Here is a 22022-nt window from a genome sequence, read left to right on the forward strand (position 1 = left end):
CTCCCTCTGAGGGAAAAAAGAGACATACAACCTATTTAACAGAGGTTTTGATGAATTTTTGACTGAAGGAGACGTCAAGTCAAGCACTAATGAACTATGTTTGGTTAGTTAATAAGTAGGAGAAGAACTTCTGTTGAGATATATTATCCAGAAAGATGTTAAGTTTTGTTCTGAAAGCTTAATAAGAACAGTCATAAATGATCATATTGATGAAGTGTTTGCCATACCACTGGTGTAGTGGCTGGACCTCTTGCATATTATAACTAATCTAATGGTATGAAACACCTTTATTCATAGGTAAAAATCTGATGATTATGCCAACAACAATATTTTTCAATGAATGAAACAACTTAGAGATGGAAAATTCACCTCTCACATTCAATGATCTAATAAAGCATAAAAATGAATTTTTGCTTTATGTTTTTGATCATTTGTATTGTCCTATTTGTTATCTAGGCTGTTTTTTTTCTAATCTTTTTTTCATCCTACTTCTTAGATTGGATAATTTCTTTTTTTATTTTTATTTGTTCTTTATATACATGACAGCAGAATGTATTTTGACAAATTATATATACATGGAGTATAACTTCCCATTCTTGTGGTTGTACATGATATGGCATTACACTAGTCATGTATTCATATATGAACATAGGAAAGTTATGTCCCCCCTCCCTTCCTTTCTTCAACTTTGTCTAATCCAATGAATTTTTTTTCTCCCCAACCCTTATTTTGTGTTAGCATCCACATATCAGACAGAACATTGGGCCTGTGGGTTTTTGGGATTGGCTTATTTCACTTAGCATGATAGTCTCCAGTTCCATCCATTTACTGGCAAATGCCATACTTTCATTCTTCTTTATGGAAGACTAATACTCTATTGTGTATATATATATACCACATTTTCTTTATCTGATTGGATAAGTCCTATTGATCTCCTTTCAAGTATTCCTTTGCTTTTGCTGTCTTCAATCTTCTCTTCAACCCATCTAATGATTTTTCTTTTTCATTTCAGATATTACAGCCCTTTGGTTCTAGAATTTCCATTTAATTTTTAAAATATCTTCCATTTCCCTGATAATGCTCCCCCATTTTTTTCACTTATTCTTAAAATATTTTAATTTGTCTTTGGATATTTACACCTCTGTAATATACGTTTCTGCCAATTCCAAATCTTGGTCACCTAGAGCTCTGTTTCTGTTGACAGCATTCTCTTTTGATCTTGAGAATTATCTCATATGTCTTTAAATGCCTAGTAATTTTTTTCACGTCATTATAATCTGTTCATTATGAGGAATACGTTTTAGGGAGTCAGAGTGCCTCTATTCTGGGATTTTTCTACCTAACTCTTTCAGAGATTCTTTCTGCCCCTAATCTTATACCAAGTCAAAAACGCTGGACCTCTTTGCTTATTTTCTGCCTGCCCTGTGCTGTGTGGTGTGAATATCCTCAGTGGAAAAGCCTTATAGACTTAATTTTCACCCAGTGCATGGTTCCATTAAAGACTAGAACTCTCTTCAGTTTCTGCCTGCTTTTCACCACTTTCTGGTGCCTTCAAATGTGTGAGTGTGTGTGTGTGTGTGTGTGTGTGTGTGTGTGTGTGTCTAGGATTTGTCATTTTATCTGGAAAGGCATAGTCTGATATGATGCACCTTCTATTACTGTAATCAGAACTCCCATTCAAGAATATACACTTTAGAACAAGCTTTACAGGTCTTATGCACTCTAAAGTTTGAGAGTACTGCCTTCGATAAACTTCCGTGTTTAACTTTGTATTTTGAGAAGTCATCCTTACTGTGGAAAAGAATTTAGACTCTTCAGGTACATTAGATATACTCCTTTAAATCTGAAAGTAAACTTCTATAAACACTGTTATCCTACTTTTCCCCACAGTGTGCTCCTTATTGCTATGCTTTCCCAAAGTGACTAGAAACAATTTGTTGAAAATCAGAGAAACACTGTAATAGAGTGCAAATAATACAGGTGATCCCCATAGTACTTAAGTTTTAAATGTGATAATGCCTAAGGTAAATTTTCAATTATGTCAAAATTATCCTAGGAAATCCATAATATGGTGACAAAATTTGTGTATATAATTCGTGTAGTATATGTAGATATTAATCTTTCTATCTAAATAACTATAATATTCTAAAATGTGAAATGATGAATAGGATAGGTAGAAAATTCTTTCAAGTTCCTGTTACTTAGGCTTTGATTCTCTTGCATTTTATTACATGTTGGCAATCAAAAATGAGCCCACTACTTACTAGTTATATAATATCCAGCAATGTACTTATATTGTCTAAGCCTCAGTTTCTTCATCTATAAAAATTGGGGAAATATTCTCTCTCTTTTGTAATAGAATACCAAAATGCCTGAAGCAGTTCCTTGAACAGGTAAGAAGGAAGGGTTCAGAACTTTCCTTTGATCTAAGACTATTATTCAAACTTTGTTCCCAAAAGACCCAGGCAAATGCATTTATTGTGATTAATTTGAAATTCACTCTATGTTCTCCTAATAGTTTGTTAGTAAAGGGAGCAAGACTTTGGTGAACAACTTCAACTTAAAAACAAGGTAATCTTTTGAAAACTTCCACTGTAATTCCTTCCTCACCTTCCCAAGAGTGCATCTTGATAGACAGTTTATAAGAATGTTAGGTAAAAGAAGAAAAACCATGATAATGGTAATTATATCCTGAAAGGGGCATAAAATAGGGATTATGTAGAATGTCTACTTCTGAAATTCCCAACAGAAATACAGTGGTTGCTGTTCTGGAAACAATCAGTGAAAGTTCTATAATTTCCTTATACAGTCAGGATACAATGATGACAAGCAATCTTACATGCCTTTTGGGCATGTGGGAAGTAGGGTTATGAAACAGTACTTACACAAGCTAATAAAAATCAACTTTCCATATCAGATACTAGAGGAAGTTTGTGCAGACTTCTGGGGTAGAGGTGAAGTCCTTCCAATCCTCCTCACTTTTGTGCTGTCCCTGGAAACAGTATAGACCAGAACTCACTGGAACATTTTTAAAGTGTTGAAAAAAAAAAAAAAAAACAAAAAAACACGGCAGTCTACCTATAAAGCTATACCAAGTGAAAGTGTCTTTGGAAAAAGAAGTTGAAATCTAAAAAAAATTTTCATTTATGCAAAGGCTTAGAGACTCCATCACCACCCAACCAGTATAACAAAATAATGCTGAACAGAAATTCTTTGGGCAGAAAGAAAATAATACCAGATAGAAATATGGATCTACACAAAGGAATGAAAAGCATCAGAAACAGTAACTATGTGTGAAATATAAAAGATTTTTCTCTTTAAAAGATAACAGGGAGTGTAAAATAAAGGTGGTAAGCATTTATTGTTGAACTTATAATATAGTTAGAACTATAATGTATGAAAACAAGCACAGAAACCTGAAAGAAAAGAGATGGAAGTATGCAACTGGAGTTTCTTACACCCCATGAAGGTATGGCACCATTTGAAAGTAGACCATAAGTAAAATCTCAAAGCGATTACCAAAGTAAAACAATAAAAATCATAGCTAACGTTTGTTTAAGGAGATAAAATGGAATCATACAAAATATTCAATTCAAAGGAAGGCAAAAAGGAAAAAGAATATAAGAGAAATCTCAAATATGATACAAACAAGATGGCGGATCTAAACCCAACAAAATCAATCATCATAATCATAATTAAGTGAACTAGGTTAAATGTCCCAGTTACAGGCAAAGATGCCAAATTAAAAAACAAATAAAAGCAAGACCCCACTGCTTTGAAAAACCCACATTAACTATACAGACACAAATAGCCTAAAAGTAAAAGAAGGAAAATAGATAAACCATGCCAATAAAAGGAAAGCTGTATGATCATAAAAAGAAGACTTTTGAACATGGAATATTAGCAGGGATAAAACAGGATCATTTCATAATAACAAAGTGTTGAATTCAAGAGGACATAACAATTCTAAATGTTTATAAGCCTAATAATAAGGCTTTGAAGTTGATAAAGCAAAAGCTGATAGGATTATAAAGAGAACAGAGAAACCCACAATTATTGTTGAAGACTTCAACACTTGTTTTAGTCAGCTTTTCCCTGCTGTGACTTAAAGACCCAACCAGAACAATTATAGAGGAGGAAAAGTTTATTTAAAGACGTACAGTTTCAGAGGTCTCAATCCTAGACAGCAGGCTCTATTCTACACGACTCCAGGTGAGGCAGGACATCATGGTAGAAGAGTATGGCAGAGGGAACCCCCTCATATGATGATCAGGAAGCAGAGAAAGAGATTCCACTCTCTGGATACAAAATATATATACTCCATAGCCATGCCCCAGTGAACCACTTCCTCGAGCCATGCCCCACCTGCCTCCAGTTACCAGTTAATGCCATCAGGGATTAATTCACTGATTAGTAAGACCAAGTGATTAGTAGCCCAATCACTTCTCCTCCAAACCTTCTTGCACTGTCTCACACGTGAGTATTTTGGGGACACCTCACATCCAAACCATAACACCTCTCTTTGAATAATTGATACAACAAGTAGAAATAAGTTTAGTAAGTGCATGAAAGATTTGACAATATTATGAAGCAATTTGACATAAGTGACATTTGTAGAACACTCCACTTAACAATAGCAGAGTGAGCATTCTTTTTAAAAAGATAGAATGTATTCTGGATCATTAAACAAGTGTCAATAAGTTTGAAAGAATTCCATTGATAAGTAAGACTCTGATCATAATAGAATCAAATTACTAATCAATGACAGTAAGATCTCTGGAAAATACACAAACTTTTGGAAATTAACATTGTTATATAACCCAAGTCAAATGAAAGCTCGAAAGGGAAACTGGAAAATATTTTGACTGATATAAAAATGAAAACATAACCAATAAAAATTTTATGGGATGCAATTAAATCAGTGTTTAGAGGGAAATCTGTAGTTTTAAACACATATTTAGAAAAGAAGAAAGGTCTCTGTAGTGGGCCAACTTGTGACCTTTAAACAGTCATCAGAACCTGTGAATGTTACAGTATTTGGAAAAAGAATCTTCACAGATCTTGAGATGAGAAGATCATCCTGAATTATCCAAGTGGGCCTTAAATACCATCACATGCATCTTTATAAGACAGAGGCAAAAAGAGAAGAGGCCATGTGAAAATGGAGATAGAGGTTGAAGTAATGTAGTCACACCAAGGAATGTCAAAAGTCACCCAAAGCTGGAAGAGGCAGGAAACAGAATCACTCCAGAATCTCTGAAGAGAGTACAATCCTGCTGATACTTTTATTTCAGACTTCTGACCCCCAGAATTGTGAGAAAATAAATTTCTGCTCTTTTAAGACTTCGAGTTTTTGGTAATCTGTTATGGCAACCACAGGAAACCACCACAGTCTCAAATCAACAACCTCTACTTCCATGTCTCCATAAAACAGGAAAAGAAGAACAAATTAAACACACTGTTAGCAGAATAAAGGAAACGTAAAGATGGAGTAGAAATCATTGAAATGGAAGACAGAAAAACAGTGCAGAAAATCAGTGAAACACAAAGCAAATTGAGAAATGAGAGGTTCTAGCTAGATTTATCAAGAGAGAGGGAGAAACAAAGAAGACATGAGTTACCAATAGCAGCAATAATGTTATGATGACATAACTAAAGACTTTACATATATTAAAAGATAATAAGGAATTAGCTCATATGAATAATTTTGTGCCAATAATTTCAACACCTTTGACAAATTCCTTGAAAGATACAAACTACCAAAATTCACTCAGGAAGAAATATTTAACTTAAGTATATAATGTATATTATTATAAAATCTTATGTGTGTATATATATCATGTATTTCAAATATACATGACCTTTTATAAGATATAAAACATTTAAAACTTACAAATTCTATACTGTAAATACATGCAGTTTAATGCATATCAGTTATACTCCAGTAAAGCTGCAGAAATGGGGAAGAACATGACAAACTTACAGCAGGTGGAGAGTAACTGTGAAGGGCTAGACAGGGAGCCAAAGGGAAAGTAGTTTGGAAAGGGAGTTTGGACTGTCCTACAGATGGGACTGTGGATTAGACCAGAGAAAGCTGATAGTAGAAGCAAGAGATAAAAGATGTGACAGTGGATGATGGATGGCTGTGGTTAATGCAGAGAAAGAAGAGTGGTTATGAGGTAGTGGGGCTGGACTTAGGAGACATCTGAATTGAAATAACTTTATAATCAGTTAAGTGAAGGAGAAAGGCTTGGGAATGGCTATGGACCCAATTGTGTCCTTCCAAAATTCTAATATTAAATCCTTAACCCCAACATACCTCTATTTGAAGATAGACTCTTTGGAAGGTGTCTTAGTTCATTTGTGTTACTACAACAGAAAGTCTGAGACTGAGTAGTTTAAAAACAGATTTTTTTTCTCATCGTTCTAGGGGCTATGAATCTGAGACAAAAGCACCGGCATTTTCTGTGGGTCTTTTTGCTGTATCTTCCAGAAAGAAGAAATGCTGTGTCCTGACATGGTAGAAGAACATAAGGGAAAGCTAGCCAAATGCTGCATGGAGTCTATTTTATAAGAGTTTTAATCCCATTAACCAAGGAGAAGCCCCATGACCTTATAAGCTCTTAAAGATTCCACCTGTTAATGCTACCACACTGGCAATATCTAAATTTTGGAGGACACATGTGCTACCCTAGTCTGCCAGGCTCTGGCCTTATAAAAAAAAAAAATTCCCTCTCTCTTTCCTTTCTCCCCCTCCCTGTATGTGAAAACACATGGAGAAGGTAGCCATCTACAAACCAGGAAGAGTTCTCACCAGAAAATGAATCTTGTTGACCTGCAGACTTCCCAGCTTCCAGAACTGTGAAAAAAAAATGTCCATTGTGTAAACCAACCTGTCTATGGTATTTTGTTATGGCATTCTGAGCTGACTAATACAGGAGCTTATTGGGGGAGTTGGTGGTGGGAATGGTAATGGGTATGAATATGTCCATGCCAATCACTTACATCAAGAACACAAGATAAGGACTGGGGATATAGCTCAGTTGGTAGAGTGCTTGCCTTGCATGCATAAAACCCTGGGTTCAATCTCCAGCACCACATACGCACACACACAAAGAACAGAAGATAAGAAGCAAGCACTGGTGCAGCGTTCATAAGTTCAGATTGGGAAATATTAGTCAAAAGCTCTAAAGAAAGGTTGGTTAGAGATATTGTATTTTGGAGCCATCAGCAATAGGTGGCAGTCAAAGAATGGGTACACAGAATGGGAGTACAGCAATGGATTCTAAGAATAAATGTCAAGTGACAGAAGAAAACCATGACAGAGTAGTGACTCTAAAGTCAATGAGAGAATTTTGAGCATGGGGTGATTAATAACATCAAATGCTTCAGACCACTGGGTACATTTCTGGGAACATTGTCTAAGTGGTGACATAGCCCTTAAAATCAAAGAGCTTACAGACTACCAAAAAAGAACATAAATGCATATGATACAATTAGCAAATCATCCTATTAGAAAGAGCTGTCTTATTACTGTGACCAGAGATTCTTGCATTTATTCTGAAGACATATCTTGAGCTACTGTGTGTCAGACATTTAGTACTGGAAGAGAAATTTGGCTTTTTTTTTTTTTTTTTTTTTTTTTAAGAAAGGCATGACTTAGTTATGACAGTGGGAGGAATGACATTCTAGTTAGTTGGAAAAGAACAAAATCGGAGTAATTTAGGCTTATTGGGTGGGATGGGATGGGGAAGATGGAGAGGATTCTGTCTTGACAAGAGTTTAAAGAGTGGGGGAAGAATTGGATGGACAGACTACCTGGATGAATGGGTGCCAGGAATTGGAGACTGGAAACAACCATCTGACTGTATCTAGTCCCAGAGTTTCTAGGGGCTTTGATCCTACTGCTTCAATACAAGGCAAAACTTCCTTATGTTAGACTGCCAAGCAAGGAAGTCTACCACTTTCTCCAGGCTTTGGAAATGCAGAAAGTGCAAGCTACTCTCCACTGTCCACCAAATACAAGTCCAATTATCCTCAGAGAGTAAATTGTCATAAAAATTCCAAGACAAAGCATAATTAGATGAGAACTTTAGGTGTCACAACAGTTCCTATAACCCTGATCTACACAAAGGGAGGGTCTTTCAAACAGTAGGTGCAGAAGGCTAGGTGATCTCAAGTCAATCATAATCTATATTGCAATAATTTTGGGTGGCCCTTAGGGAAATTCTGACATGCAGTTGGGTGAGTAATATGGTGAATAATTAGAGTGGACGAGTGGTAGCTTAACCACTACCAGTCTTCCTAGTCCTGGACCTAGTAAAAAGATTCTCCTGTATGACTCTAACGTTGCAGATTCCATACAGCCAGTAGAGGGCGCTGCGGATTGCCTCGGTCCGCAACTGTCAAAGCTCAAGTCCTCCGCAAGGAAGCAATCTAGCCTAGGTCAAGTCACAGAAAAGCCCAAACCTCCCGGAGCCCCGGAGCGGGTCTGCAGTGTATACTGCCGCTACCGGAAACTTTTCCTGGCAAAAGCAGGAAGAGCAAAGGCGGGAGATCCAAGAGAAGGAATGAAGAGGATAAACAAACACCAGCGCTGGCTGCAACTCCGCGGGAAATGCACACTCAAGGCCGGTGAGGCGGCTCACTGTTGGCACCGCGGTTTGATGGTCGATGGAGGGCAGAAAAAACACTGCATATTTCGGCCATCTGAAACTGAATGAGGCTGTATAGGCCCGGGGAGGGGGTGGGGGAGAGAGCGGCGCCCTCACGAGGATTCTTCTAGAATCTGTCATTTATATCTCAGGAGCACCTGTAAAACTTTCCTTAGAGCTGCACATATTTAAAAGAGCCTCTGGGGATGTTCCTGCTCCTTAGGATGGGGGCTTCCCAGAGTATCACAGAATCGTCACCGTCCACTCTTTCGCCGGCTTAGAGGTTCTGAATTTAAACAGTAAAGAAGAATTGCATGGAAGAAGCCATTTCTCGGTATGCCTGTCTCCTTCTCTTCGGGGTCGCGCTGAATCCACAAGCGTCTTCAGACCCGCGTCCCCCAACCGGTGTCCCACAACCTTACGGATCTTGGTTTCTCCGCATTTCAGAGGGTGCGTGTGTCCAGTGCTGAGTTCCCACTTCTCTCTTGCTTCCCAACCTATTCCCCAAAGTCGTTCCTGCCCCCAGCCGCTTCCCACCAGGGGGCGTCCTGAAGTTGGTGGAGAGAGGAAAAATTGAATATAACCTGAGAGGAGTTGGATCTATGTTTGAACTATGTGGAATGCAAACAGGCCGTTTTAAAGACCAGGAGTGTCAACCTATTGGAGGGCTTGACCCTACAGAATAGTGGGTCCTTGCACCCCCAAAGACCCGAGGGCATTATTCTCTTCTTTCAAGGAGGTCTGGTCTTCTTTGGCAGCGCCCTAGTACCCCCATTTCCATCGTACGAAACTGCAGTGCAGGAGCGGGCTGTGCAGGAGCCGTCCTCAGATATCCCCGCCACCTCCCCGCACGCAGCACCCCATTGTATCCCCGGTCTTCCAAGAGGTCACGACTTTTGAAACCCGTGCCTAAAAGGAAGGCTCTCTCAAAGGTCCTAGATGGTCTGGACAAGGAGAGAGGGAGCAGTAAAGGAATCTCTTCTGTGGAAGCTGTCCTGCTGCACGCCGGGCCTTCAGTGCACCCTCCGGATGCTTCCAGTTCTGGTGCGTGAGTAGTCAGATGGAAGGACTCTTGTGAAACCTCTCAGGGAGCAGAAGTGAGGAAGATATCTTTCAAAGGCACTTCTTGGATCTTTAGGCTGGGAAGAACCCAGCTCCCGGTTTCATGGCTGCCTTGGACTCTGGGCTCCGTTGCCTCCATGGCATTCGGGAGCCCATCTCAGCCCAGAGTGGAGCCTACAGTTGAAGGAGACCTATGGGAGCATCACAGGGGAGCAAGTGCTTCTCATAGGGGGTCAGAGGCTTCTATTCATCGTTCCTTTAAACCCAAAATACAGAGTGAGAAGTAAGAACTTCTGTTTACTAACAACTTAAAAGATGTACAAACTCAGGCACATGATTTCTTCCTAAATTATCTGAGGCCCTAGCACAATAATCCAAGAAGGTACACAAGGCAGATTATGACCATTTTTGCAGCTAAGGAAACAGTTTTGTTTCCTTAACTCAACATTTCTTGAGGCACTGGGGGCTTTAGCATTTCTTGAGACAAGAGTCTCTCCTGGAAAGCAGGAGTCAGAAACAATTTAATGTGGTTGTGATGGGGTTGCTCCAAGCTGTGATGTAGTACTACAAGAGCAGTACTACACACCTGGAAATTAGTAAAGCCAGGACTCTAACTCCAATACTTCTAACTTTTATTCAAGGGTTCATTCCATGACCTGGAAGGGAGCACTAGAAGTTTGGGAAATAGTGCAAAAACCTACATACAAAATTTCATTACAAGCCTATCTGAATTGGATATCAGTAACATTTGTTACACAGTAACTACATGTTACTCGGAAAATTTATTGTTAATATGTAAATTCTGTATGGGGAGGAACTGAATCAAGATTGTTGAAGGCTGAATTTTCAAACCTAGCACAGTGCCTGATGAATATTTGTTGAACGAATTAGGAATTTTGATAAAACTTGGAGCAAAATAATACCAAGAGGAAACATACTTATTGTCCTAGGGATGACTAAAGGATCATAAAAGAGAAAAAACAAGTCAGGGAAGGATAGCAGGGAGGTGAGAATTGGTGTTTCTTCCTCAACATCCCACACGTCAAGTTACAGAACTAGCCTTCCGTATGATCTCTCTGTTCTTGTCTCTCAAAGTGACATTGGAAGGAAAAGGAATTTCCTTTAGGCTGCTCAGTGAGTAAAGGCTAATGGCCATTCCGCTCCTCTAGGACAGGGCCTGGACCTGTGCCTTAGCAGCTCCTGGCAGAGCGGCTACCTGGGAGGCAGTGTACTCAAGACCAGTGTCAACCTGTAGGGCTTGATCCTACAGAATAGCGAGTTCTTGCACCCGTAAGGCCTGAAGGTATTACTTTCTTCTTCCGAGGGAGTCTGGACTTCTTAGGCAGCGCCCTAGCCTCCCATTTTCACCCCAGAGGATTGCTGTGCAGGAGAGGGCGGTGCAGTCGCACAGTCGTTGGAGGACGCGCCTGAGAAAACTCCGGGAGAGGCCAGCGTTAGGCTCTGCTCTGATGGTTCCCCACCGCGTCCACTCCACCCGGGAGCAAGTTAATTGCGGGACAAAGGAAGACGCAAGGACCGACCGGGACCGGAAAAATTGGATTCTCTATATAACCGGCAGCCAGGGGGAAAACGCTGGATTAACCCTAATCTGCCCTATTCAGGATGAGTCAGGGAAGAAGTGGGAGGAAAAATGCTCTTTGGTCATAAAAAGGTGTTAGGGTTGGAGAAGGGACTCTCAGGGTCTTTGCTTGGACAAGCCCAGAGATACATATATCCGCCTTTTCCCCACAAGGCACGTGAGTCTTTGACTTATTGGCAGTTCAGCGAGCTGGGGAGAAGAATGCGGAGCAGTGGATTTGTATGAACCCACACACTTAGGAGAGAAGTGTGGGGCCCAGGATGCAGGGAGGAAGCAGCAAAGTCCCAGGTTAGGTCTAGACTAGAGCTAGCGCTGACTGTTCAGCGTGTGAGAAAAGCTCTCGGGTACCTAGAGGTAGAAGGATAGTCTTAATTTCAGAGAAAGAGTGAAGCCATTGTTCGATCCAGCCCCTGGAGCTATGACTCCTGCTCTGCGCCCCCCCAACCACCGCCTGCAGCTGGTTCCCAAGTCCGGGTGGTTCAGAGTAGGGTGTCTTCAAGAGCTGAGACCCTGGTTCTACCCGAAGCCAGCTGGGGAGCTGCCAGTCACGTGCGCCCAGGGCCTGCTGCGGGGATGGAAAACAGCCTAGGGACGAAGGATGAGGAGGCACAACCCAGGGGCTGTGGAAGAGTCATCAAACTCTTCACTCAGTTCCGGGATCCTATAGAGGGGAGGGTATATTCATAACAATAACTACAGAAATCTGGGGTTCTGGAAATAAGCTTAAAAAATGTCAAGGCTTTGAAAGCACTTTGATATGTTGGATCTTAGTTGAATCTCATAAAAAAACATTTCGAAGAATTATCTTCATTTCCAAATGGCATTGAGACTGAAAGAGGTGTACGACATTATACACTTGGTGTTTCTTAAATTTACCAAGTACGAAATAATGGAGAAGGAGAAAGAGATAGAAGATGAGTAACTGGGAAACCCACTCCACTTTCCGGATAAGACCACTTTCTGGACGTAGGACCCTCTGGGTTGCACCTCCAGACAAAATCCGCTTTCCGCTTTGCCGGGTCTTTTGCACTTGAACTCAGCAACGCCTCCCCTCCCTGCACCAACGTTGGTCAACACTACGTTGACCAAAACACAATTAATGCGGTCTGCGTTCTTGAGAGCGCCCCCCAGAGAAGCCCCTGGGAAAGACCAGTACAGAGCCTAGCTTCGCACCTGTCTTTAGTCACACATGTTGCAAGCGCATCCCTTCGCGAAAACGCAGGGTTGCCCGCCCCAAAGCCGCCGTGGGAGCCGCGTGAAAACGAGGGTCCAGGTGGGAGGACTGGAGGTGAGGTAGGGGTGAGGAGGGGGTGAGGAAAACGAATTTTGGTATAGAAGTTGGCTTTGTATTGAAGGAGTACAGAACACTTCAAGGAGAAGATTGAGATCTTAAAAAGCAAACAACTTTCACTAATATAATTGCTATTAATGAAAAAGGTGTTTAACCTGCTGAATTAAGTAGATCAAACCTGCTTGTTCATTATTGGGAGTTCCCTCACTACAAGGAGGAAAAGAAAATGTGAAAACAAAAACCAAATTCGAGGAGCCTCTTCGACTGACCTCCGAAGTGTCTTGGAGGCACCTGTGGGGCCAGGAAGCGCTCCGCCCTCTCAGTCCCGGGCGCGGTGAGAAAACTAAAACGACCAAAGAAAAAAGCAAAACAAAAACAAACAATGAAAACGTTTAAAATCCAAGAGGGAAAGTCTGAGTCGGTCTCAAGATCTGCGCCATGCAGTGTTCCACTGGGTAGTCAGGTGGGCTGCAGATCCCGGCCGGCCGGAGCATCGCGGCTGACGCCCCGGCCCAGCTGGAGAGCGTAGCCCACAGCTCCCCCTCGCCAGGCGCCCAAGGACCCTCAAGGCGCGGGGCTCACACTTGAAGCCTGGGAACGCGCAGACAGGAAACCCACTTCCTCCTAAGCAGTTTCTTGCTCGCCGGATGAGAGGTGCCCAATTGAAGCAGAATGATCCTCATCTACTAATATCCAGCGTGGCCACAAAGCGACTGGCCATTTACGCAGCCACTTTAAACAAAGATATTTGGTTATTCCCGGGGAACCAAGTGCACTTTTGCATGGCTGAGCTCCGTCGGAGGAGATCCTCAGCCCAGCCTCCCGCCCGCTAGACTGCCAGCGCCTGGGTATTCGCCCCCTCCCGGTCAGCGGGTCCCGCCAGTGTTAAGGCTCAGTTCCACCCGACCACAGACGGGAGGAGTCTCTTGCCGCTGGTTGCCGGCGACCTCCCGAAGCACGAGGGGAAAAGAGAGAGGCTCTCATCTCGGGTTCTGAGGCTACGATGTTCTCAGAAAACCAGTTCCAGCCCCAGAATCCTGAGTGTCCAGACAATGGGCAAAGGTCAGGGGCACCAGGTTTGTCAACCAGGGACAACTTCAGTGACGGACTCTCACGTTTGTGGTTCCCATTTTCCCAGCACAGGAGGCCACTGGTGTGCTAGCCTCAACCGGGGGTGGAGGTGGGGAGTCAGCACGGGGGTGTGGGGTGTGATGCGGGGCGGGGGGGGGGAGCTGGCCCGCTTAGAAGCCCTGAGCTATGGTGGGGGAGGCGCGGGGATCCGCGACAGCCTCCCGGCGGCAGTCGTTCCCTTACTCAGCTCCCCCTCCGCCCGCTAGGATTCTCTTCGGTAAGGGGAAAGGGGGCGGGGAGCAGAGGTGTCCCTCTGACGGCGGCAGAAGAGGCAGACAGACTGACAGACACGTAGACCAACAGTGCGGCCCCAGGGTTCGTCCCCAGACTTGCTCGCTCATTTGGTGGCAACTGGGGCTCTGCGCAGCGAAGACCGATGTGGTCCGGAGGCAGTGGGAAGGCGCGGGGCTGGGAGGCCGCGGCGGGAGGGAGGAGCAGCCCCAGCAGGCTCAGGTGAAACCCCCACCCTGTCCCTTGGCCCCCTCCTCCTAAAGACCTGTCCCTTCCTGGGGAACCCCGACCGAATTGGAAAGTGGTTCCACTTTGTAACTCCTCAAGTTGGTTGCAAAGCAGTATTCACCTTCCTTCCTCCCCATCCCTCCTCCTCGGCTACTTTCCACCCCACCTCCTGCCTTCCCGGCTCTCGGTCCCCTCCTCCTTCCCCTCCCCCGCCTCCTCCCCGCGCGCTGCCGGCACCCCACAAAAAATGGGGATGGGGGTGTCTACGGGAGAGGGAAAGAAATGCTTTGGGTCTCCTCTCTCTCTCTCTCTCTCTCTCTCTCTCTCTCTCTCTCTCTCTCTCTCTCTCTCTCTCTCTCTCTCTCTCTCTCTCCCCCTCCCTCCCTCCCTCCCTCTTTGAGACCTAAAAATCCTGACAAGTGAAACTTAAAGGTGTTTACCTTGTCATCAGCATGTAAGCTAATTATCTCGGGCAAGATGTAGGCTTCTATTGTCTTGTTGCTTTAGCGCTTATGCCCCGCCTCTGGTGGCTGCCTAAAACCTGGCGCCGGGCTAAAACAAACGCGAGGCAGCCCCCGAGCCTCCACTCAAGCCAATTAAGGCGGACTCGGTCCACTCCGTTACGTGTACATCCAACAAGATCGGCGTTAAGGTAACACCAGAATATTTGGCAAAGGGAGAAAAAAAAAAAAGTAGCGAAGCTTCGCCTTCCCCCTCTCCCTTTTTTTTCCTCCTCTTCCTTCCTCCTCCAGCCGCCGCCGAATCATGTCGATGAGTCCAAAGCACACGACTCCGTTCTCAGTGTCTGACATCTTGAGTCCCCTGGAGGAAAGCTACAAGAAAGTGGGCATGGAGGGCGGCGGCCTCGGGGCTCCGCTGGCGGCGTACAGGCAGGGCCAGGCGGCACCGCCGGCCGCGGCTATGCAGCAGCACGCCGTGGGGCACCACGGTGCCGTCACCGCCGCCTACCACATGACGGCGGCGGGGGTGCCCCAGCTCTCGCACTCCGCTGTGGGGGGCTACTGCAACGGCAACCTGGGCAACATGAGCGAGCTGCCGCCCTACCAGGACACCATGCGAAACAGCGCTTCCGGCCCCGGATGGTACGGCGCCAACCCAGACCCGCGCTTCCCCGCCAGTAAGTGAGGCCGCCCCACTGCGGGGCCGCGGGCTGAGCACCCTAGGCGCGGCGAGAGCCGCCCGGAAGGAGCGGAGCGGGCCGGCAGCGAGCTAGGCATCTGGGTGGGCATCCTGGCAGCGGCGCCAGGGAGATGGGTGCAGGAGTGGGGATTCTTTCCTCTGCTGGGTTAGGGGTCCAAGAAGAGGCACTTGGTAGCTCTGGTCCTGTGAACAGGTGCTTATACTAAGCATCTCCAGGCGCGGTCAACTGGCAGCTCTGCTGCGCGCCCAAGACCTCTGAGAGCCGATCAAAGCAACCCTCGAGTTCAGGGAGGAAGGGTGAGCAGAGCATGGAGAGGTGAGGCCTCGGCCAGGAGCTAGGCCGCCCTGCTGGGACGCATTTAGGCACTCGGCCTGGAGCGCTTTCTTCCAGATCTGGGCAGGGAGGAGGGCGCGCGGTTCTGGAGGGGGCTCTAAATGGGCCGAGCAGGTGCCTTCACTAGGATGGACCCACAGCAGAGGCCAGACGTCTGCGAGCTTGAGTTTTCTGAAGTGAACACTCATGCTCTCCTTACCTCCCAAAGTTGGGGTCTACTCTTAGACCCCAGCTCCGGGCCTGAGCTCAGTCCGCCGCCTGTGGCGGGCTAACACTGTGCCTTACATTGGGCTTGGGCATAAAAGGAACAGAAGCGATCTTTTCCCCACTGCGCTTTTTGGGTCAAAAAGAGTACTGAGGGAGGGTAGCCAGGGTGGAAGCCGCGAGCTCTCCAGTACGCTCTTCGACGGCGCGGCTAGACCTCTGGGGCCGAGCAGCGGGCCTGGGTGAGGAGGGCGCCGTCGGGGGCGGACCGGGTGGGCCAAGGGCGCTGAAGGTAGGGTTGGCTTGAACCCGCCCGGCCCCAGCCGACGCTGTGCGTTTGTCGCTTACAGTCTCTCGCTTCATGGGCCCTGCAAGCGGCATGAACATGAGCGGCATGGGCGGCCTGGGCTCGCTGGGGGACGTGAGCAAGAATATGGCCCCGCTGCCCAGCGCGCCGCGCCGGAAGCGCCGGGTGCTCTTCTCCCAGGCTCAGGTGTACGAGCTGGAGCGACGCTTCAAACAACAGAAATACCTGTCGGCGCCGGAGCGCGAGCACCTGGCCAGCATGATCCACCTGACACCCACGCAGGTTAAGATCTGGTTCCAGAATCACCGCTACAAAATGAAGCGCCAGGCCAAGGACAAAGCGGCACAGCAGCAATTGCAGCAGGACAGCGGCGGCGGCGGCGGGGGTGGCGGCGGGGGCGCCGGTTGCCCACAGCAGCAGCAGGCTCAGCAGCAGTCGCCGCGCCGTGTGGCAGTGCCAGTCCTGGTGAAAGACGGCAAACCCTGCCAGGCTGGCGCTCCGGCGCCGGGCGCCGCCAGCCTACAAGGCCATGCACAACAGCAGGCGCAGCAGCAGGCTCAGGCCGCCCAGGCGGCAGCAGCGGCTATCTCGGTCGGCAGCGGTGGCGCAGGCTTGGGCGCACACCCGGGCCACCAGCCCGGCAGCGCGGGCCAGTCTCCGGACCTGGCGCACCACGCAGCCAGTCCCGCAGCGCTGCAGGGCCAGGTCTCCAGCCTGTCCCACCTGAACTCCTCAGGCTCGGACTATGGCACCATGTCCTGCTCCACCTTGCTATATGGTCGGACCTGGTGAGAGGACGCTCGGCCCGTCGTAGTCCGGCGCGCTGCCTCACCGCTTCCCCTCTGCCCGCCACACAGACCACCATACACCCGCTGCTCCACACGCTTCTACTTTTCTTAAGAACCTGTCCGCGTTTAGACCAAGGAAAAATACACAAAGGCCAAACTGCTGGACGTCTTTTCCCCCCTCTTCCTTTCTTTCTAAAATTTGTGGATTTTTTTTTAAAAAAAGAAAAAGTAAATAAAAATCAGCCAAGCAAATTCAATTCTTCACGAAGTCTTTAAACATAGAAGGACATAGAAAGAACAGCTTTGGGGTGTCTTTTCGGTGATTCAAATTGATTTCCCACGCTGGGGCGGGGCACATTTTGGAGAGGGCTGTACACTGTTATGGCTCTGTACTATAAAGATAGCGAACTTCACTGTGGGTACACTCTGACAGCAAAGTGGGCTCTCTTGTAAATAGCAGATTTTTTTTTTTTTTTTTTTTTTTTTTAAAGAAGGGAGGACGGGTGCTGGGGAGAGGAAAGATTCTTGGACATAACCCACTTGTCACTGACACAAAGGGAGTGCCTCCTCCCAGGCGCCCTCTGGCCCTATAGGTTCAGCCCCAGACCGTCCCCTCTGGAAAATTGTTTTATGTTTGATGTGAACTTGTAGCTGTAAAACGCTGTCAAAAGTTGGACTAAATGCATAGTTTTTAGTAATCTGTACATTTTGTTGTAAAAAGAAACCCACTCCCCATCCCCAGCCCCTCATTTTTTTAAGGGCATTGACAAATCTGTGTATATTATTTGGCAGTTTGGTATTTGCAGCGTCAGTCTTTTTCTGTTGTAACTTATGTAGATATTTGGCTTAAATATAGTTCCTAAGAAGCTTCTAATAAATTATACAAATTAAAAAGATTCTTTTTCTGATTAAAAACCTTTCTTTTTGCTTGGTTTTGATTTGACTTTAAGTAGCTTTTTTTGGTGGTGGTAGCAGTGGGGGCTTATCTTTGGCCTGATGGGATCTGAATTGTTTGGGTTTGACCTCGAAAGATTCTGAACCAGATGGTGAGACCAGGCCCAGAGTTCCTGTCCCACAGGAAGAGGGAATTTTGTTCTACCTTGCAATTAAGTGGAACCAAATCTTGAGCAGTCCTGGGACCGGCAATACAGGACAGAAAACTAAACTACTTCTACCAGGAGGGAGAGGGAGAGAAGAAGAAAAAGAGACCACAGGACTTGTTTTCAAAGCAAGGCTTCTGTTTTTAGAAACCTCAAAACTGGGTACTGTGGTCTTATACAGTTGAGTCAATGTTTTAAAACAGTGGGACAGGACATCATTTGGAATAACCCTGAATGAGCTATCATTTTTAGTGAAGGAATTATTTCTGTAGATGTGAACATCAAACATATTATTTATAATCCTCAACCGAACTCCTCTACAGTTAGAATTTGGAGGGTAGCTGTTTTCGAAAGTGAAGTCGTTAAGGGTGTCATTTTGGCTTTGAAGCAGTGATCCCTGCTCAGGAATCAGCAACAGTCCCCACTCTAGCTCCCCACTTCCTCCTCTCCTGGTTGCTCTGGCCTTGGAGTGTGTCTTACTAGTTGGCTAGAATGAGGACACCTCTAGCAGGACTTTGAAAGCTGGGGTTTCATTCTTTATTCCAGAGTTTTCCATATCCGGTTTCTAAATCTTTGCAGTGATTCAGCTTTTTCCAGCCCCCACCTCAAAAAAAAAATAATAATTTTTTGCTCCTTTTTTTCAATCTCTGATTTCCTGATCCCAGCTTTCGGTTACACATGTTGGGGGACCTATTGAGGTTTCTGTGATGAGCCAAGGGTGGTGGTGGTGGTGGTGGTAGAAGAAGTGGTTGTGATCAGAGAGAAAAATTATAGTACCTCGGATGGGCTGCTACCCCTTTCTTGTCACCTCTGATGAAACTACAGAGGAAAGGCAGTCCAAAAGATTGTAGTCAGATGCCCCTCTCAGCACTTTCCTCTAGGTCTGGAAGTATTTGTTATGGAAGATTGATTCATAATTGGCCTGCACTCACTCCTTGCCTAGATTTTCAACTTTCTTTTTTCTGCTCTTGCGTCTCTCCATCCCTCTTTTCTTCCTTTCCTTTCCGTTTCATTCAGTCTCCAACTCTCTCTTCTCCTACCCACATCACATCTTGCAGCTTCATTCCCAGGACTCTGTAAATGAAGTAGAAAGCCAGGAGTGCCTGCCTGGCATCTAGCAGCCCTTTTCACTGTCTTCTAGGGTACACCTCTCCTGTGTGCCTTAGAACTGGGGGTTTTCTCCCTGGCTACTCAGGCCTGGCTACTGAGATAAGTTTCCCATATTCAGGCGGGACATGGAGATTCTGAAAGGATGGTTTTTGGTTGGTTGGAGTGTGCGGGTTCCGGGAAAATTTCACAGACATCACATTTGGGAAAACAATCAAAAAGTTTGAACATTTGCTTTGTAAGGGGCAGCTTTCCTTCTGTGACCAGGACCCAGTTCAGGGTGACTAGGCAAGGGAGGTGGGCACTGCAATTGCTCTTTGGCTCTAAGATCCAATTCTGGGTGGTGGGAGCTTAGTTCCACCAGCTCACTGCCCAGCACTAGTCTGGACTGAGGCATGGTGGAGCAGTGCCCCGCTGCAGCCACTGTGCTGTGCATGTATGCTACCCGGGAGTCGGTTCCTGGGAGTCACAGTTTTAGCGTGCTGTGATATTCTTGGCCTTATCACGCTTGCACAGGATGGAGTTTCTATCAAACACATTCTTCTCCCCGCCGGCTTAGTTTGAAGTCTGTTTACTTGTCCCGGGAAAAGGTGAATTCAGCCGGGTCTGCGGATGGGACCTAGACAAACAGGGTCTCCGTAGCTTCTTGCCATCAATCAACCCGGGTCCACCGGCTCTCGGTCCTAGCGGAGGGATTTGTCGCAGCTGCAGGAAGCAGCCCTGGAACGCAGTCTTTAACGTCTCTTTAGGGAAGGAGGTGGTGGTGGGTCTGGAGTCTCTTATTTTAGTTTTCCAGCAACACAGGTCCAGGTAGTTTCTGGCCGCCCTTAAAGAGAAATCTGTATTCTGGGAATGCCTCTGGCGTTGAGGTGCTGGAAGAGTTGAAAACTTCCCTCACGTGAAGGGGCAGAACAGTTCGTTCAGCTATATGTGAGAAACTTTGTCCCTTCCAAAGTACCCCACCCAAACCTAGGCCCCAAAGCCTCCAGGAATGGGGGAGATTTTGCAGACAGCGTCTCCCCCTTTCCTACTCTCCCCCACCCCACCCCCACGCGGCCATGTAAACAGGAGGACTATCTCGAGAGCCCTGGAGAGCCGCTCTAGTGGCTTCAGGGCCTGAAACCCCAGGCTTGGTTTGTTTGATGTTTAGCATCCCAAAGCGGCTACCCACCCCCGCCCCAGCCTGGGAACCCCGAGCTGTGGGCCTGTGGGCTGGAGAGGAAGGAAAGCAGCCTTCTCAGATGGCGGTCCGTGGACTGGACTGGGCTCTGGGAGGCGAGAAGAACCAAACAGAGATGCCCAGAGCAGGGGAGGAAGGGATCCTGTGTTGCTGCTTCCACAAGAGGGGCACAAGCTGCGGTCTTCAAGACTGGGAGGCGGGTGAGGGCATCGGGTGCTCCAGCAGAGCCGGCAGTGACTCGGGATAGGAGCTGGCGGGATGGGAAGTAGTTTGGAGCCCGCAAGCGAAATCCAAGCCAGGTCAGGGCCCACTGGGCGCGACTCGCTCTGGGCGCCTAGTCCTGGGGGCGGGGGAGGCCCCGAGCGCTCCAGTCGGAGGGCATAGCAGGAGGCAGTTCTACTTCCCACTGCTTAGGGCTTGGCCTTTCATAGGGAACGACTTGTTTTCCAAGGGATTTTTAAATCCGCCTGGGCTGTGCTAGGGAGCTCCAGCGACAATGCTTGGATCTGTCATCGTAGCCTTCGATTTTGAGACCCCAGGACGAATCCTCAGACTTTGGAGGCCGCAAACCCGTCGAGCGCGGGCGCTCCGCGGCGTCTGGGCGTCGGTGAGGGGCTTTCTCAAGGCGAAAGTGCACAAAAGGTAGCGCGAATCTCTTCTCAGGCGATCCGAGATAAGAGGAAATGAGAGCGAGGTTTTCTGACTTCCAACTCATTAGGGACCAGGTAAGGTCAATACTTTCTCTATTATGTCTTTATCTTAAAAGCGGGTCAATTTAAGATAAGGGAAAAAAAATCTAGAATCTGTGCGGACCGTGCCGATAAAGACTGACCCCTTTCCTGAACTAAAGCAAGCCAGGCAGACATTCATTTTCTATAAACAAGAGAGTTGAGAGAAGCTGCCTTGAATTCTGATCGGATGTCTCCGGTCTCTCTAGACATAGCTCCCCCCTCCAATCCACCTCCCCCCCATCATTAGAGTGAGGAAACAGTGAGCAGGCAATTTTATTTGCGGAGAAGTAGCAAGTCCATTGGGAAATGTGAATCTGAGAGGATATGATTCTTAGGCTGTTTGCTGGCTGGCTGTTTCAAAGATGTCTTTCTTTTAATATGGAAGGAAGTGACATGGATATTGGGAGGGATGAAGCTGAATGTTTTCCTTGCTTGGTCAGATCCTGGTTAGGAAAAGCTTCCTTTGGCCCTCCCTGTCTTCCTGACTGGTGTGTGCTTCCTTGTGCAGTTGTGTTCCTGAGGTTTCAGGTCACCCTTTGTGGGGCCCAGTTTGCAAGCCTGCCTTAACTTGGGGCACGGAAAGTTTTCTACCTCTTCAGTGAGTGGCTTCTGGAAAGAGTGACCTAGCTCTAGGCAAGCTGTCCACCCAAGGGACTGGAGGAATTGCCATGGATGGGAATAAGTATGTGTTTTATTGAAGGGGTAGCCCAAGGACTGCATGAACCCCCTCACAAATAGTTGTTTCTGAGCTTTCTTTTATGAGTCTTAAAGGAATGGAGGAAGAGCAGCCTCTGTAACTTGGCAGCATAGCTTTTGCCTCATCTGAAGCCATAGCTGAAGTGGCTGGCTACTTTTCTCTCTGATACTGACCTAATACCCAGTTTGGAGGGTACCTATGTATTCAGGGCTTCTG

At 46.3% G+C, this 22022-nt stretch overlaps 1 protein-coding gene and 1 long non-coding RNA gene across 36 annotated transcripts in view; one reads left to right on the forward strand and one right to left on the reverse strand.

The window, feature by feature from the left end:
• LOC306649579 overlaps positions 1-14715 on the reverse strand; it is an 85177-nt gene extending 70462 nt beyond the window's left edge. The window contains exon 1 of the long non-coding RNA XR_013760661.1: positions 14638-14715. This is a non-coding gene — a long non-coding RNA (uncharacterized lncRNA). The remainder of the gene's footprint in view (positions 1-14637) is intronic.
• The window catches only part of NKX2-1 (NK2 homeobox 1), a 46952-nt gene continuing 38206 nt past the window's right edge, over positions 13277-22022 (forward strand). For 31 of the 35 annotated variants that reach the window (XM_079119812.1, XM_079119830.1, XM_079119834.1 and 28 more), the window contains exons 1-3: positions 14705-14849; positions 14950-15335; positions 16247-21103. In XM_079119812.1, the coding sequence (XP_078975938.1) occupies positions 14710-14849; positions 14950-15335; positions 16247-16995 (1275 nt within the window). In that variant the 5' untranslated portion in view covers positions 14705-14709 and the 3' untranslated portion in view covers positions 16996-21103. Of the gene's footprint in view, positions 13684-13961; positions 14192-14559; positions 14850-14949; positions 15336-16246; positions 21104-22022 lie in introns of those variants that run through there. The other 4 variants (XM_079119837.1, XM_079119839.1, XM_079119838.1 and 1 more) reach the window with 4 other exon arrangements.

Source organism: Sciurus vulgaris, assembly GCF_902686455.1.
Source record: "Sciurus vulgaris genome assembly, chromosome: 2".
Lineage (NCBI taxonomy): Eukaryota > Metazoa > Chordata > Mammalia > Rodentia > Sciuridae > Sciurus > Sciurus vulgaris.